Source organism: Mastigoproctus giganteus, chromosome 6 (assembly GCF_048544385.1).
Source record: "Mastigoproctus giganteus isolate SK-2022 chromosome 6, ASM4854438v1, whole genome shotgun sequence".
Lineage (NCBI taxonomy): Eukaryota > Metazoa > Arthropoda > Arachnida > Uropygi > Thelyphonidae > Mastigoproctus > Mastigoproctus giganteus.
The window spans coordinates 205,963,669-205,982,287 of record NC_143580.1 but is presented as its reverse complement, the minus strand read 5'-3'; the positions used below and the strand labels follow the sequence as shown (position 1 = coordinate 205,982,287).

Sequence of the window (18,619 nt, the reverse complement as noted above, 5' to 3'; positions counted from 1 at the left end):
TCTGAAGTGCCTAGAAGCACTTCAGATCACAATTTGCAGGATCATCTAGACAAGACTTCAGTTATAGTTCAGACACAGCATGAGTTTGTTCAGGGGAAGTCTTAGCTGACCATTTTGATCAGATACTATGATGTGGTTACAAAGGTACGGGATGCAAAAAATAATTTTGATATCATATACTTGGATTTTAGGAAAGCTTTTTATACTGTTGCACATGAAAGACTACTGTACAATTTGGAGCAGTATGACATTATGGATATTATTATTATTGTTAGCTACATAGTACAAGAAAGCTTGAGGCTTAAGCTACATCAGCCAAAAAAAAAAAAAAAAAAAAATCCTGAGTTACCCTGAGAGAGAGAGAGAAGTAGAAGGGAATCACCATGAAAGAGAAGAATGATGATATCCAGCTCAGGTCCTTGGGTGTGCCAAACCCATACTCACCAGATGTGAGCCCCTGGGGTTGATATGGATAAAGTGACGGTAGTGGGAGAAGACAGAGAGTGGTAATCAATGTCCAGTGCTCTTCGTGGATTAATGTTGTTAGTGGAGTCCATGTTGGGCCTATTGTTGTTTTCTGTGTTTATCAGTGACATTGATGAAGGTATATCATGTGTAATGTCCAAGTTTGCAGTTGATACGGAGGTTGGTTGGGTTGTTAATGACCATGATGATGGTACGCTACTGCAAAAGGATCTAGAAAGGTTGAGCTGAGAGGTAGCCACTGAAATTTAACATTGACTAATGGAAATTGCTGCATGTGGGCAGCAGTAATCGCAGAATAACATACCAACTGTGTGGTACTATATTCAGGGTAGTGGAGAATGAAAAAACCTGGTGGGGTAATTGTGCAGTCAGATATGAATTTTCTAAGCAGTGCAGACATGCTACCAGAGCTGGTCGTGGGCTCTCGTGAATGATATATAGGAATTTTTCTAGTAGGGATAAGGAGGTGATTATCCCTTTGTACAAGGCAGTGGTCAGGTTACACCTTGAGTAATGTGTATATGTCTGGAGGCCTCATTTTAGGAAAGATGTAAAAAACAAATGGATACAGAGAAGGGCAAAAAGATTAGTGAGTGGAACAAAGGATTGCTGTTACCAAGAGAGGCTTAAGTTCTGCAAATTGCAGTGTCTGAAGACCAGGCACCTGTGAAGTGATCTGAATGAGGTTATGTATAAGCCTTTGAATGGTTTGAGCAAGCTCAATGCTGATGGGTGCCTCCGCAGCTAGGTGGGCAAGAGTGGCAGTGCGTAGCACACGCTTCTTGATTAGACCGGGGTTCGAGCCCGTGACCATCAAATACGGAGGATGCGAAAAGGTCAAGGAATGACCACCGCATAACCTCGGAGCAATATGGCCTTAGTTGCTAATGCTCCTAAAAATCAAATAACAACAACAATGCTGATGGGATTCTTCCTCTTGCTCAGATTCTGCACATGAGGGGGCATAAATTCAAATTGTGGAAAGACAGTTGTAGAATAGAAGTGTGAATTTTTGTCATTGTGGAAGTTTACAGCTTCAATAAATTCAGGCCTGTACTAGACAAACATTTTGAAGTGAATGGAGGGATGAAACAAGAAGTTTTTTTTTTTTTTTTGATACTGAATAAGCTTGCTTTCTTGAATAATATGCCTCTACTAATGCTAACATGATATTTTTTTATAAAGGTAAATACCACAGAGTAACAGTGAATTAAATTGTAATTATCTTTTAACTGAAAAATCTTCATAAGATATACAGGGTGATTCACTACCAGTGCGACAAACTTGCAGGAGGTGTAGGGGGCACAAAGACGAATCGGAATCACATAGCATTGCAGGGTCCGAAATGCCTTCGTCATGTGGTAGAGGACGTTGAACGGGAGGTCGCGTGAACAGCAATCCCGCTGGAAGTCAGCATTTGCGAACAAGTTCCCGAGGCAGTGGGATGGATGAGTATTCAAACGTTGAACTGGCTGACATGCACCTCGTGTATGGAGCTGCGGACTGTAATGGGCGCACCGCTCTGTGCTTGTACCAGGAACGTTTCCCACACAGGCGTGTTCCTCATCATACGATTTTCGCATGTGTGCACAGAAGGTTACGTGAGACTGGTTGTTTCACGAGAGGTACCATGAATCGAGAGCGAACGACGAGGACGCCAGACAATGAGGAGAATGTCCTACGTCTTGCAGAAGGCAATCCGAGTACGAGTACTCGAGCGATAGGCCAATCATTGGGTATTTCCCAATCCACTGTATGGAGGATACTGTCAGCAAACCAAATGAGTTCATACCATCTGCAATGCGTCCAGTCATTGGAGCCTGCGGATTACCCACTCCGGAGGACTTTTGCTACTTTGTTTCTTTAACAGAAATGGTTCGCAAATGCTGACTTCCAGCGGGATCGCTGTTCACGTGACCTCCCGTTCAACGTCCTCTGCTGCATGACGAAGGCATTTCGGACCGTGCAATGCTATGTGATTCCGATTCGTCTTTGTGGCCCCTACACCTCCTGCAAGTTTCTCGTACTGGTAGTGAATCACCATGTATACAGTATAACGCTGTCATGAATGAACAGTCTTCGAACATTTATGCATGTATATAAAATATTTATTGCCATAAAATAATATTACGTGTATAAGCCGGTATTATTTTCAGTACCATAGCAGGGTGGATATACAAAATGTAGAAGGTTGTTCTCTTTACAAAAAAAAAATTCTAAGATAATTTTTAACATAAATTAATATGTATCAGTTTCTAACAAACTACTACAGTAGTTAATTTGATATTATGCAGTTGCATAATGGTAGTTTCTTATTAGTATAGTTTTTTGTGGTTAACAACACTGTATGTATTGTAAAAACGAAATATAAATTTTTATTATATAACTTAAAAATTAACCTAGTTCTTAAGTTATTACATTTTTGCTTTTTTTTTTTTTTTTAACTTTTTCTAAAAATCTGTATTAACTGCTGAATCTGGAAACAGGTGATGAAAATGTGGATGTAAATAACAATACATTGGGGCTTTGACTTACGATGACATCGATGTCCGATATTCTCTGGAATCGATATACCTTCCATATGATCCCTTATTTTAAGCACGGATGATATTTTCAGGTACCGATGACTTTTCGATATAGCTGGAATGATACATGCATAGAAATTTTCAGATGCATAGCGCATGGAACATCACTCATATGATTGTTCTCAACAAATTAGCATCTTTGTTATCACTCACCACGTGGCATAGGCACCTCTGTAGCAGGTGGGCAGGAGCAGCAGTGCGTAGCAGATGCTTCTTGATTAGACTGGGGTTCGAGCCCGTGACCACTAAATACGGAGGATGCGGAAAGGTCAGGGAATGACCACCGCATATCCCCGGAGCAATATGGCCTTAGTTGCTAATGCTCCTAAAAACCAAACAAACCACGTGGCATGCAGAAAATCACTCGTATGATAGTTTCAGATTTATAATGATTTGAAACTTAAAGCTCCATCAACCAATGGCAATGCTGTACTCTTTGAAGACTTTAAAGCCAGCAGAGGCTGGTTTGAGCACTTCAATAAAGGGGCAGATATCAAAAGTGTTGAGAGGCATTCAGTGCTGATAAAAAAGCAACTGAAATATTTAAAATTGAATTCCAAGAGTTTGTTGATCAGGAGGGTTATCTTCTCCAGCAGGTTTTTAACACTGAAGAAACAATCCCCTTCTGGAAGCGAATGCCCAGAACATACATCACTAAGGATAAGGCTAGTTTACCTGGGCATAAGCCTATGAAACATAGGCTCACTCTCCTGTTGGATGCCAATGCCTCTTGAGATTTTAAGCTGAAGCCTCCGCTTGTGTGTCACTCTAATGCCCCCAGACTATTTAAACAACAAAAGGTCGACAAAGGCATGCTAGGAGTGTTTTGGCGTAGTAACAAGAAAGCCTGGGTTACAGGATACTGTATGTCTTCAGTGAATGGGAGTTTGGAGTTTTCTGTCCTTCAGTGAGGAGTTATCTTGAGAAAAATAACCTTCCTATGTAGGCACTGCTCCTGCTGTATAATGCACCAGGCCATGATCCAAAACGTGTTCAATCTCTTGAGGCGTAATTTGACTTTGTTCAAGTCAAATTTTTGACACCCAATACCACTCCTCTTCTTCAACCAATGGACCGGCAAGTTATTGCAAACTTCAAGAAAATCTACCTCACGAAAATGTAAGCAAGTTGCTTTGCAGCGACCTCTGGTGAAAATGCTGTCACCCTCAAAGGTTTTTGGAGGTCGAAGTTCAACATGCTGGACAGTGTGAGGCTGATTGTAAGTTCTTGGAATGATGCTTACATCAGGTGCTTAAATTCAGCCTGGAAAAATATCTGGCCTCTAATTATCCATAATGTTGATGATTTGAAGATGGTACATTTGATGGTACTTTGACAAATGATATTGTCGCTCTTGGTAAATCAATGGAGGTTGGTGAAGAGGATGCGGAATAAAGTCTGGGAGTTGGCGAAGAGGATGACCTTATTGAGGATGCGCATGAGGTAACAACAGAGGAGCTACAAGAGTTGGAGAAAATTACAGAGAGTGACACTGGAGAGGAAGAGGAAGAAAAAGACACCCAAAAAGTATCAGCTGAAGAGTTGAAGACTGTCATTTCTTGTTGGGAGCATTTAAAAGAAGGGGTAAAAAAAAAAAATACCCCGACATTGAAAACACTGAACTCGTGATGGGCAAAATGGAATACAAAGTCATTTCTTACTTCAGGAAACTACAAAAAAAGTTATCAAAAACAGTCCGCTTTAAACAGTTTCTTTGCCAGTAGCAACAAAAGATTGAAAAGACACCTGACACTTGATATAGTCCCACCACCACTATGCCACCATTGATTTCATCAGCTCTGCACTTCAAGTCTAAGGTAAATGCTATTGTTTATTTATTGTTTGTTTTTTTATTTTAAGATGTTTTAACTATGAGTATTTATTAAATAATCTTTGTAAAATACTCATTTTTAATGTAAAAATGAAGTATAACATGTAAGAAATACCTATTTTATGTGTTGTTGAGGAATGAATTACAGGAAATCAATGTATTATTGGTTTCAACTTACGATATTTTCAACATACAATGGGTTTTGTGGAACGCATTGCCATCGGATGTGGAGCCCCACTGTACTTCAAATATTTATAAAAAAATTGTAGAAATCTTAGTTTTAACAGAAAATAGAAAATTCAGTGTTGATTAAATTAAATAAAAGAAAATATTTTGATATTATTACCATCTCTTTTTTTTTTTTTTTTTGAGAGGAAAGGGATAAATGCTAGGAACCCTGAGATGGAGTTATCAATCATTATCAAGAAGTTAGAAGTGTATTTGTGTTTTTTATGTACAGTAGATTCTCAGTTATCCAGTGGCAGGTTGTGTTTAGTATTAATATTTGCCATATGGCATGGGAAATCTGAGGTTTTGCTGCACCAGCCAAAATAAAATTATTATTATTAGCCATATGGTGCAAGGAAGCCTGAGGCTTATGCTGCACCAGCCAAAAAAAAAATTTTTCTAAATTACCCAAAGAGAGAGAGAACCACCAAGAAAAAGAAGAATGATGATATCCAGCTCAGGACCTTTGGTGTGCCAAGCCCATACTCACCAGATGTGAGCCCCTAGGGTAAAATTAATTAATTAATAAAATAATAAAATAAGCTACCTATGTGACTTTCTCTTCACATAGGCTTATCCAATTGACCTTTTAATTTTCCATAACCTTTCAGCCTTAACTACCCACAAAGGCATCTTATTCTAGTAATTAACAACTCGTTCGACCAGTTGGTAAACTATGCTATGAGGAATCTGTAGGGACAAAATCCCTTCATAACAGACTGCCATAACAGATCATTAAATGACATGGACATAACCGTTAAACGAGGCATTCAGCATTTACTGATTGAGGCCTAACAATATTACAATGGTAATAAATTAATATTAACAGCTTAAAAAATCTATTAAAATGTAGATAAAACTTTCTGCAATCCACTCTAAACCCTTCCCCCCACACACAATTTGAATTTATGGCTTCTGGTGCTGAAATCATAACGATAAAAATTTCACCCTCATTCATTTTACTTTCTCTTCTCAGAGCCTTAATACCTCAATTAGATCTGCTCTAAGGTGCATGGTTACCAAGTCTTTATCCCACATATTCAATCTTTCCTCATATGGGTGCCCTTTGCTGAACTCACTAGATGCATTACCCATCTTTGGAACCCTTTGAAGAAGCTCCCTCTTTTATTAGGTGTGTTTTCTATATCCGAACACAGTATTTCAAGTATGCTCTTATAATTGCCTTATACAATGAGATAATGACTTTCCTATCCCTAGCAAGCAAATGTTCAATAACTCGTTAATAGGACACTAATAGGCCTTCCTTGCCACCTGCCTAGACTGCTTGGAAAATTTCATGTCCATCCATATCATAACTCTCAAATCCCTTTCTTTTACTGTTTTTAATTCAAATCTGCCAAGTGTATATATTGCTGCATAAAAACATAGGTGTCACTTTTCTTATCATTCCTGTAGTCTTCCTACTTAATAGTTCACTTGAATCATATTTCAGTAATACTTAGTTTTCCTGCTGTATGTTAATTTTAACATTCTTCTCTTAGTTTGTTTATTTATTTATATATTTATTAATTTTTAAATTTGTGTTCATGTTAAAACAGAAAAGGGTTCATTCTATTGGGCAAAAACTTCAACTTACTAATAAATATAAAAAAGTTGCTGACGTGTTAACTTTATCGAGTGTCAGTGTTGACGGCATGGTAAATCAAGTAGATGTTTCTGTCGTTGATGTTTTGAAATTTAAAAAAAAATTGAATTTTTTTAAAATTTGTAGGAAGGCCAATCAAGTGAATAAGTGAACTTCATTGTTTTCCTTTTTCAAAAAATAATGTGCACATATTAAATTGTCAAATCTTCTCGTGCTTTTTTATTTATTTATTTATGAACACCTTATACACGAATGGTATTAGAACCTGTAGTACTTAGTACTATATGGGTTATAGGTTGAAAAGACAGAAGATAGTTGTTGACATTAGACTTGAATTTCTGTAGATTGTAATTTTCAGAAAATACACAGTATAGCAATTGGAAAATGAGACTGATGCTAGAAAAAAATAATGATCTCATGAATGAGTACACTAACCTTGGTTTATTCAAAGTAACTTCCTTCTGCATCCACACACTACATGCAACATTCATGAATCTAATGGAAAGACTGGTGGAAGGCCATGACTGGAACACTGTTCAGTGTTCTCATCACAGCTCTTTGAATGGTATCGGCATCATGAAAATAACAGCTTTTCAGTAGTGCCTTGAGCTTTAGGAACAGAAAGAAGTTTCATGGGGCTAAGTCTGTTGAATACAAGAGGTGTGACAGTACAATGATTTTTTGCTAGCCAAAAAAACTCCCAAACAGTCAGAACTTTATAGCTTAGTTCATTGTTGTGCAAGAGAAACCAACAGTCATCTCCATACTGAAGCTGTAAACGATGGATTCTCTGCAACAAACATTTCAGAACATCCAGATAGCAGTTAACAGTAATACTTTGGCCATTGGGCATAAACTATTTGCTATCATAGAAAGTGATGATCATGGTTTTGATTTTTGACCTTTCTTGAACTTTTTTTGGTTTGGCTGTGGGAGAGTTTGCTGACTTTCATTCCACACGTCATCACTTGGTTGCGGGGTCGTGCTGAAAATGTCACATCTCATCACCCGTAGCAATCGAATTCAGGAAGTTGGGTTTGCTTTCAGCAGCCTCAGCGAGTTCTCTGCATTGTTCAACTTGTGCTTATTGTTGACTGGTTTGTTAATGAATGTGGAAGAAACCACGCAGAGACCTTCGTTTTCTTCAAATCATAGGTTATTATTTTTTTAATGGTTTTCTTATTATTGCACAGTTCTTTAAAATAATTTGGAGCCATTGCGCATTGGTCATTAGTAATGATTTCCTGCACCTTTTCAATCAACTCTTGCACTCAAACCATTTTTGCTGGGCCTGGATGTCTGTTCTTCTTCCATGGACTTAATATTTATGTCACTCAAACACACATGCATGATTCAGACAATTCTCTCCATACACTTACTTCATCATTTGAAACATTTTCATGGCACTTTTGCCCAGTTGAACACAAAAGTTGATGTTTACTCTTTGTTCCATTGTCCCCTCCCCCCACAACACAGACACAGGAGAGATGTGCAGTTTGGTCCACACTATGTTCTGAATTTCTGCTGACCTTAACTGCAGTACTTGAGAAACAGTTACTTATTTCTTGTTTACTTCTAGTAAAGGCAGCATGAGCACTCTCTCTTAATATTAGTCTTGGTTTCCAGTTGCTGCACTGTGTACATGTGAAGGAAGGTTTCAGAAAACAGAAGGGTTAAATTAAGAAGGGGAAAAGCTGGTACTGCAAGTTTGAAGCTAGACAGTGAATGGATGCTGACTGGTTGTAGTGCATGTTCAGTCTGGTTTGGAAGAGAGTGTAGGAATTACTGATGCCAATTCATAAGAACAGTGTCTATTGAAGTATCTGTAGAAAAGGCATGTAACAGGAACTGAATGTGTATGAGACAGAGAGTGGAAAGACTTTGTTAGAGATGGATCATTAATTAACTTGATTGTCCTTTTTTTTAATGAAGTCTAAACATTTGAGAAAGTTTTGGGACATTGTCCAAAGATTGGGAGCAGTATTCCAGGTAGGTTGGAATTGAGATTTTTATGGAGTGAGTAGTTTAGAAGAAAGGTAATGCTGAGAGAGAAAATGAAAACCCAGTTTTTTGAATGCAGAGGAGGTAATAATTGTGATGTGCTTATGCCAAAGAAATTAGAAGTTAGGGTAATTCCTATTAGAGCTATTCATCTTGTCAAGAAATTTGACTATTTGAAAAGGTGGAAAGTAACAGACTTTTTTTTTTATTTGCAAGAAATAAGACAGGACTGAGATTTCAAGGGGTTAAAGTTAACTAACTTTTCTTTCCCCCAATGAAGAATTACCTGGAAATTGGCATTTAAGGACTTGGTAGAGAATATTCAAGAAATTGAAGCTGTTTTGTTCAAGACAAGGTTTCTCAAATTGGAAGTGGAATGTAATGTGCTATCATCAGCAGAACTATGGGTAGGATTTCCAGTCAGTGTAAGAAGGTCATTAATATATATAATATAAAAAGAGTGGGATAAAGAACTGAACCTTGAGGAAACAGCAGTATTACTGGAGAAGTTATAAGGCAGTGCACTGTCTACCACTCTTGTGGTGAGCTTCAGAAAGAAAGCTGAATAGCCAATTGCGAAAAACAGTTGGCAGGCAATAAGATAGGAGTTGTTTAGAAGACGTTTATTTCAGTCATGATCAGAAACCTTGCTAATGTTAAGAGCAACAGTTTGAGTTTTACCTCTAATTTTTCTGTCAGATTTATCCAAAGATGAGTAACATAAGCCAGTATATAACCAATTGATCAACACTGACAGAATCCATATTGGCAGTTATTAATCAGATGTAAGATTTTGAGATAGTTTAAGAGTTGGTAGTTGATGAATTCTCCGTTACTTCTAATTTTTCTGTCAGATTTATGCAAAGATGAGTAACATACCACCAGTTGATCAACATTGGCAGAATCCATATTGTCAATTATTGATCAGATGTAAAATTACGAGAGTTGGTAGTTGATGAATAAAGAGTTGGTAGTTGATGAATTCTCCATTACTTTAGAAAGAGTAGAGGTAAATGTAATAGGATGATAATTGAATGGGAGAGATTTGTCACCCTTTTTAGAGACTGGCTGGATATGAGCAAATTTGCAAGCAGAAGGAAAAACACCAATGGAATAAGAAAGTTTAAAAAGGCAACACAGAACAACAGCAAGGTCAGAAACAGGTTTTGAGAACAAGTGGAGAAATGTCATCAGAGCCCTTTCTTTGCATCAAGATTGTTCAGAATTCTTCTAATATCCTTTTGTTGGAAGACTATAGGAGACATTGAATGTAATGTAATGGGTATGGCATGAAGGTTTACCGAAATCATTAAGACAAGAGTTAGAAAAAAAAAGTAGGATGTTAGTAAGTTGGCTTTATCTTTAGCCAAGGATGCAAGAGAGCCCTCAGAGGCAGGACTTACAGAAATTATCCAACCTCTGTCCATCTATACAGTGGACAGAAGTTACACTAATAGTTTTGTTAAGAGACCAGAATGATTGACTACCATTTGAACAAGAAGCAAGTTTTTACTCTTAGCCTGTTCCAAAGCAAGTTTGTTTGGATATAACATATTGAATGCAGTATGTTAAAAACAAAATCACACTTTTTTCATGTTTGTGATTTTTTCCCCCCTTTTTTTTTTTTTTTTTTTTTTTTTTTACAGATTGTCAGGGAAATTTTATTTTGCAACAGTCCCAGATATGGGAATCTCTTGCACTTATGAGTAGACAAATATATGAATAAACTCAGTGAATTGAATTTAATTACCTAAGAAAGTTTTAAGTGAGCACTATAGGTTTGATGTAATCTTTAGAGCTTGATTTGGTAAATTATTTTAATTATTGCCCATTTTTTGTTATATGCAATAGCTCCTGATAAACTGAGATATTTTTTCTCATGTCTGTAGTGAAGAATCTATTCTTTATATAATAAAAATATTCTTTTTTGACAGTGAGGAGGTATCTGGATCATGGGCAACTGTAAATGGACCTGTTAATAGTAAGCATGCTCTGCAAAGCTCTCTCACAAGTTGGCTTGATGAAATTGACCAGATGCTTGACAGTGGTGACAAAGAAACTGCTTATAAAGACCTGTCTGCTAGATGCAAAGAGGTAACATAGGGTGTATTGCACTATGTCACAATACAGGGATTTTAAAGAGTAATTGAAAACAAAATTTTTACAGCAGAAATAAAAGTTTTTTATAATTTATGCCATTTTGCTTGATTTTGCCTTTTTAAAAAAAATGTAATATGAATACAGTGTACTTTTTAGTAAGCAAATTTTACAAAATATTTTATGAAGTAGTGGTTTATAAAGAATTTATTTTACTAGTTTCCATTTTTTTTTTTTTTTTTTTTATACACTTGACTCTCAGTTGTATTATTTTTATATTGCAGTCACAGCTTGGATTTGTAAAGGGGCAGTCTTGTCTAACCAATCTGAGAGGTTATTAGATGAGTCACCAAGGAACTGGATGCAAAAAATAATTGTTAGCATTTATTTGGATTTTAGGAAAGCTTTTGATACTGTTGCATAAGACTGCTATATAAAGTGGAACAATGTGGCATTAAGGGCAAGTTACTGCTATGGATAAAAGGATGGTTAAGTGGAAGAAGACAGAGAGTAGTTATCAATGGGCACTGCTCTTCATGGACTAATGTTGTCAGTGGAGTTCCCTAGGGTTCGGTGCTGGGCCCATTGTTGTTTTAAATATTCATTAATGATATTGATGAAGATATATCAGGCTTAATGTCTAAGTTTGCAGATGACAGAATGGTTGGCAGGGTGATTATTGACAGATAATCAGAGTGAGCTACTGCAACAAGATCTAGGAAAATTAGGTTGATGGGCTGAGAAATGGCAGTTGAAGTTGAGCATTGACAAATGCAAGGTACTGCATATGGGTAGCACTAATCCCAGAGTAACTTACCAACTGTGTAGTACTAAGGGTAGTGAAAATCAAAAAGGCCTGGGGATAATTGTGCAGTCAGATATGAAACCCTCTGAACAGTGCAGACATGCTGCCAGGACAGCTCATGCCGACCGGGGTAGCCAGGTGGGTAAAGTGCCTGCCTGGCAACCCAAAGGTAGTGGGTTTGAATCCCTCCTCGGGCTTGGATTAGAGTAAAAATGCAAAAACTTTGGGAGGTGCAATATGGCCACAGAAGCTGATGCGCCAACAACTAACAAAAAAAATTTTAAAAAAAGACAGCTCATGGGGTTTTTTCAGTGATATACAGAAACTTTGCCAAGAGATAAGGAGATGATTATCCCTTTGTACCATGCCATTGTTAGGCCACATCTTGAGTATTGTGTACAGGTCTGGAGACCTCACTTTAGGAATGATGTAGATCTGCTGGAACAGGTAAAGGGAACAAAAGAGTGCTCTTACCTAGAGCAGTGTCAGGTCTGCAAAATGCAGCTTCTGGAGACTAGGCACCTGCGGGCTGACCTTGATTGAGGTGTTTAAGGTCTTGAATAGATTGAGTAAGCTGAATGTAAATGGCATTCTTCCTCTTGCTGAGACTATACACGAGGGGCCATAAATTCAAGTTGAGGGATGGTTTCAAGTTAGATGTGTGGACCTTTGGCCTGCAGTTGGTTGATTGCTGGAACAGGCTTCCCTCTGTTATTGTGGAAGTGGATGGTTTGAATAAATTCAAGGAATTTATTCAAATTTCTTGAATTTTAATTTTCAATTTCAATTGAATTTTTATTCAAATTCCTTGAATTTATTTAAAGAACTATACAAATTCTTGGATGGTATGGATGGGTGAAGTGTGTAGTGTTTTTTTTTTTTTTTTTAATTTTTTTGGCCAATGCTATATAAACTTGCTTTCTTGCATCATTTGCCACTACTTTCAAATAAAGGCAAAAGCAAACTAAAATTAATAAAAATTTTAATAACCATTGAAATTTTACTAAAACTGAGGGACTGTCTTTTTCTTCTATATGTTTGGTAGCCAGTAGAATTTCAGTTGCCATAATGCAAATTCTATGTCTTAACCCTCAGTGCTGGTGGCCTTGGTCCCAAATAATTTGTGATGAGCGATATCTGTGCCTCAATTTGATTTTGTAAAGAGATTATACTATTTGTTTTACTTTCCAGCATGCATTAAATTTCATTTGAGAGTAGCTCCTCTTTCAAAAAACACTTGAAGAAAGTAAGAAAGGAATGTTACCTTCCTTTTTTTTTTTTTATTATTTTTTTTTTTATTGGTCTAGTCCAGAGATTCCCAAACTTTTATGCCTTGAGCCCCTTAAAATTTTTCATAAATTTCCCATTGCCCTCCCCCAAGTGTAAATAAACAGATTTGATCTAAAATTTAGCTATGAACATACATACTTTTATAAATTATTATTATTATTATTTTTTAGTTTCTAATTATTTCTAGATTTTACAAAATTTTTATCACTAGGTGTTACTGTCGTATAATTTCATATTTGTATCTCATTGGTGCACACTTTTCAGTTCTGGTTTTGTTTTGGCCTGCATACAGTTGTATTGCCACCTCAATGTTGATAATGTAAATTATGTTTTTCCAGGGCTAATTACTTTTTACTATGTTTTCAAATCTCTTTACCTTTACTACATGGATTAGACTAATAAGTTATATATTTGTAGAAATTTCTGTTGTTGATTCCAATTTTTAATTTCTCATCTTCATAGTGTCAACTGTAAAGTTCACAAGTCATTTTCAAAATACTCCCCTTTTTAATCCTTGTAAAGAATTTTTTATTTTGCTCACAAAAATTATTTTCATTTTCATTTTCATTTATTTTGGTAACAATAAAATTTAATTCTCATTTTTATTTACATTTATGCTTTTTACCCTTTGCCCTATAGTTTACATCAAAAATGAAGACATGTTGCTATTTTGCTTGCAGTCCTGGCCATTGACAGTGGGCTGGTTTTGCAAGTTGTGTAGCAGAATCCTTGCTTTGTCAATTTTGTAACTATTTTATCATTTTTGTAATTATTTATCTCTTATTGTACATATTTTTTTTATCTTCTATCCCCTTCTATCACTGTGTAAGATCCCTCACTCTTTTTTTTTTTTTTTTCACTTTATTTTCCATGCTCTGCATAGGTTTAACATTTATTGCCTTTGCCTGCACTAGACTACCTCCTCTTTTTTTCTGTTTTTCTGCTTCTTGTTATTCTATTCAACTTTTATAGATTAATGTTTACTTTGATACATTAAATCTCAAAGAAATAAAATGCAAATAAAATATGAATAATAGAAATAAATAAAAATGCTTGTTACCTGGATTAGTGGGATGGTTTATCCATAATTTGTTAAAGTGCTTCATGAAAACAAGTGCACCCCCCCCCCCAAACTAAGGGTTCTCCTCGGGGGTCACGCTTTAGGAGGCTCTGGTCTAGTCACTAACCCCCTACTGCTTCAGCTTCTCCATGATGGGACCATTAACCTGTGCAAAAGAGCTAGCCCCCAGGGCTAAATGGATGTCTAAATTTTTCCACCAGTGGGGCCCATAGGTTGAACACATCATGATGTTGAAACCAATAATTTTGCATCAAATCCGAAAAGACTAAGAGACGTGTGCAAACAAGATCGTGCACTGTTTCTCATCATTCCTTGACAAATCAAACTGTGAGTAAACTTTCTCCGTTTCTTATTCAGAAATGTTTAAAAAATGCTACAGATTCACCACAATAGACTTCCTCATAGAAACGGTGACACAAAAGCATACTGAAGTTCTGCTTAAACTTTTATCCTTTCTGGAATTCCCATCAAAGCCACCCCTCATGCCACTTTAAACACTTTGTTTGGGTGATGGGTCATAGCATGATGGAACTTGATAAATGTGTTGGAAGAAAAAATAGTACAAGGATTACAAGAATGAAAAGTTATACATATAAAAAAAAAAAAAAAAAAAAAAGTGTCTGAAAAAAATTAGTGAACTAACCCATAACATTATACTTACATTCAATGCATTGATCTTATTAACAGCAGTAAATCAGGTTACCTTTTATGTTTTATTCTTCCATATATACAAGCCCAATAATGTGCCAAAAATGTGGCCATTCTTAAGCATGTCAGGGAGATACAGTTTGCTTTAACCGTGGGTGTGTCCCAACTATATATGGGCTGTAATGCTGAATCAGCCATTTTTATTTCAAACTGCAAAGATTCTCATCCAGCATATATCAAAGCCTGTGGGCTGTGGAAATTAAGCAAGAAAATTCACAAGTACAAGATTGAACATAAAGTTATGTACAGGAAGCAAGAAGATGCCTACTCCTTGACACTCCAAAATGTAGCTGTGCAGCAGTTACTCCAAAAACATAAAACAGTAGCAATACAGACAACTAGTCCTCCAAAAATATCACAGACCTCTCTCTATACAAGTGGCAGATGGCAATGTATTGTGCTGACTAGGTTGCTACTGAATGGTTAGTTATTTGGATAACTGTATTTAAAACATGTTTGTCTTGATTACTCACATTGTAGCATCTGTAGTTCCATAGTTCATTTGCTGTTAGCAGGCCATGACAGAAATGTGTGTTGCAAATTTCCACATGGCTGATACCTCTTGGAAGGCATGGGCACTTTGTTCCACCCCCCTTTTTATTTTTTGGCTGGTGCTATCCTTGCATCATTTTGCTAATACTAATCTCCATCGACTTCTGTTTTCCAATCTTATTATATCAAGTCAATAGTCTATTTCTTTTTGTTTCTAAAATTTTTAATAATATTTGTTACAATTGCTAAACAAGTTTGTAGCACTATATTTTAACAGCCAAAAAATAAATAAATAAACAGCCCCATTGGACAAAGATTTTGGTTAATAACTCACAAAATTATGTAAATATGAGAGGGCATTGCCCCTGCTTGCTTTATTCTCCAATCCCTGGCTTTACAAATCAGTCATTGTAACAAATGTATTTTTGACTCTTGATGGATAAATTCCAGCAAATTTTGATCTTGGTCAAATTTTTACATTTTAACAGCACTGGAACTGTTTCTTCTATCTGCATGATATACAGTGGACCCCTGCTTTACAATTGGTTCACTGTATGATCAAATCACTTTACGATGGACTCTCCATAATAAAATACCATTCACTATATGGTATGTAGTAAGTGCCGGTCATTGTGATCACGTTAGTGAATTGAATTTTAATTCTATTAAATGGCAATTCTAATAAGCAAAAATAGGAGGAATATTATCCACACTATAAAAGTAAAGATATAAAGCACAAATTTACACTTAATTACCTTACCAATTAACAAAATTAAATGATATGTGAAAATTGACTAATTGATATTTCTGTTCACTGACCTTTTTTTTTTTTTTTTTCCCCCCCAAGTGAAACTTCTTTAAGTGCACCCCAGGCAGTTTTGTCATGGATTGACAAAAATCACCATGAAAATGTGACATGAAATGATTCATCGTCCCCACCATTGTACCACTCTGTACCAGGCCCGTGCGATGCAGCGCTGTATGTAGCAGCGACACATGATGCAATCAGTACCCCTACAGCGCGGCCTTGGTGTAACTCGCATGTGTGTAGTTTTTATGTTTTAAATCACTATATCTCAGCTTCTAGCAGTCCAATTTTAAAAATTTAAAAACCAAAATATTTCTTTCATCGCTGTCTACCGTATTTCATAAAAAATTTCAACGGAAAAAAATTTATAATTCAACATGCTTAAAACTAATAGTGAGCATTGTAAGACGTATAGAGCACGTATATTGCAGTGCAACCACTGAAACCACCTCCACTGAGTACAAAGGAGAGATCTGTAAAAACTTTGTAATAAACTTGTAAAACATTTGTAAAAAATTAAACCACTGTAACATTGAAATAAACATTTCAAAAGATTCTAAAGAAGTTTCATTTAACTTCCACTATGCATGCTCAGCACACACACACACACACACAATTTTATTATTATTTTTTTGGGCTTGTAAAATTTAAAACAGTAAAAAAGATAAGCAATCAATAACAAAGAACATGGCATGCGCAAATTGCAACTAACACTATACATGCAAGTGAGATACTGAGTAACAAGTTTACGAAGCTTAAAAAATAGGAATGAAGAAGAAGATTCTGAAAATTTATTTATGTTTTTTATATGATTGAAGATTTCGTGGAAGGGGAAAATGCATTTCACCATAATAACAGAATTCCAGCTATTGGTATTATCACAAATGCAATAAGATTGAGTTTACTATCCATTTATAATAGATTGCACTAACAACGAAGCCCAGTAAACCCGAAACATAAAATTGTTTTTGTTTTATGGTAGTGACCTCCAGAAATGTGCTTTAGAAAAATATCACAAAGGCATTCAAAATTGATTCTTAGAACCGAAAATATGATTACAATGAAAGTGTAGTGCATTTTAATTAATGATTTGAATTGGTTTTTTTGAAATTTGATCCTATAAAGCAGCTAATTCTACTAACTAGTGATCATGTTAACTGGCACCTACTTATTTCACTTTATGATTGTCTCTGATCTGTAATTATCAATTATCATTTTAAACAACATTTTGGAGTGGGGAGTGGAATTAAGTAAAAATGTGGCACCATCAGCATTATTTATCTTTTTTTCTTTTTTAAATTTGTATCTTGTTTTAACATTTATTCTGGTGTATAAGACGTACCACAATTTTACTGCGACCTTTTATCAGATAAAAGGTGAGTGTATACACAGGAAAATATGGTATTTAGTATTCTATATAAAACTAATATGATTTCCATTATAAAAATCACCTTTTAGAGAGATAAATAGCTTTATCTGGCAAAAATTGTTATATGGCAAAAATTTCAACTTCCAAGGCCTTGGAATGAATTACCAAAAAACAATCTATTATTGGGTTCACATTGCATATTTTCATGATACGATGGTGTGTCTGGAATGGATTAATATTGTAAAGTGGGGGCCCACTGTATTTGTAGTAGTATGTGTTCATGGTTTGATTTGCACATTGTTTGGACTGAAACACCCAGAATAACTTTTTGGAGGAAAAACTCTTCTCCCTCTCTGTCAGATTGGCTAGCTACAGCCTCAATTGAAGAGGACTCCAAAAATTCTTCTGATTGCTGATAGGAATCAACCCAGACCTCTCTAAACAAGTGACAGATATTAGTGTATATCCTACCAACTAAGCTTTTTTTTTTTTTTTATGTTTTGTAAAATTTAAAACAGTAAAAAAGATAAGCAATCAATAACAAAGAACATGGCATGCGCAATATAGTACTTAGTACCGTGCTTGGGTTGGAGGTTCAGAAGATGAAAGAAGATATTTGTTGACATTAGACTTCTTCTGTAGAGTGTAATTTTCAGGAAATACGTGTGATGGAAGGTTGTTCCGAAAACGGCAGTTGAATGAATAAACGAGGAAGATGAAAAGTTGGTTCTGTGAGTTTGAAGTTGGACAGTAAATGGATGTTGGCTGGTGGTGGTGGCACGTGTTCGGACTGTTTTGAAAGAGAGAGAGAGAGAGAGAGAGAGAGAGAGAGAGAGAGTGGGAATTATAGAAGCTAATTCAGAAGAACAGTGTCCATGGAAGTATCTGTAGAAAAGTGAGTGGTACCTAAAGGTCCACTCACTTCGACTATGTACTTAGAAGGGTTGTTTGTGAGAAAAAGATCAAGCATGTTGGCTGTATGGTTGGGATTGTCTGGTATTCTTGTAGGTAAATGAACAATCTGTGCAAGGTCATTAGAAATTGCAAAAGCCTCAGCATCTCGACCAGCTGGTTCGGTGTGACTAGAAAACGGAAGCCAGCTGGAGTTGTGAACATTAAAATCACCAAGGAAAATTACCTCACTGTTAGGAAAGTTGGACTGGGATAAGTCAAGTTGCAAAGAGAGAAAGTCAAAGAGCTCCAAGTGATTAGTGGAGTTGGGAGAATGGTAG

General features: G+C 36.1%; 1 protein-coding gene across 1 annotated transcript in view; it reads left to right on the top strand.

The window, feature by feature from the left end:
* LOC150084900 (regulator of microtubule dynamics protein 1-like) overlaps positions 1 to 18,619 on the top strand; it is a 131,801-nt gene that overhangs the window by 23,232 nt on the left and 89,950 nt on the right. Inside the window, exon 2 of the mRNA XM_090376386.1 lies at positions 10,672 to 10,831. Within this exon, the coding sequence (XP_090232512.1) occupies positions 10,672 to 10,831 (160 nt within the window). The remainder of the gene's footprint in view (positions 1 to 10,671; positions 10,832 to 18,619) is intronic.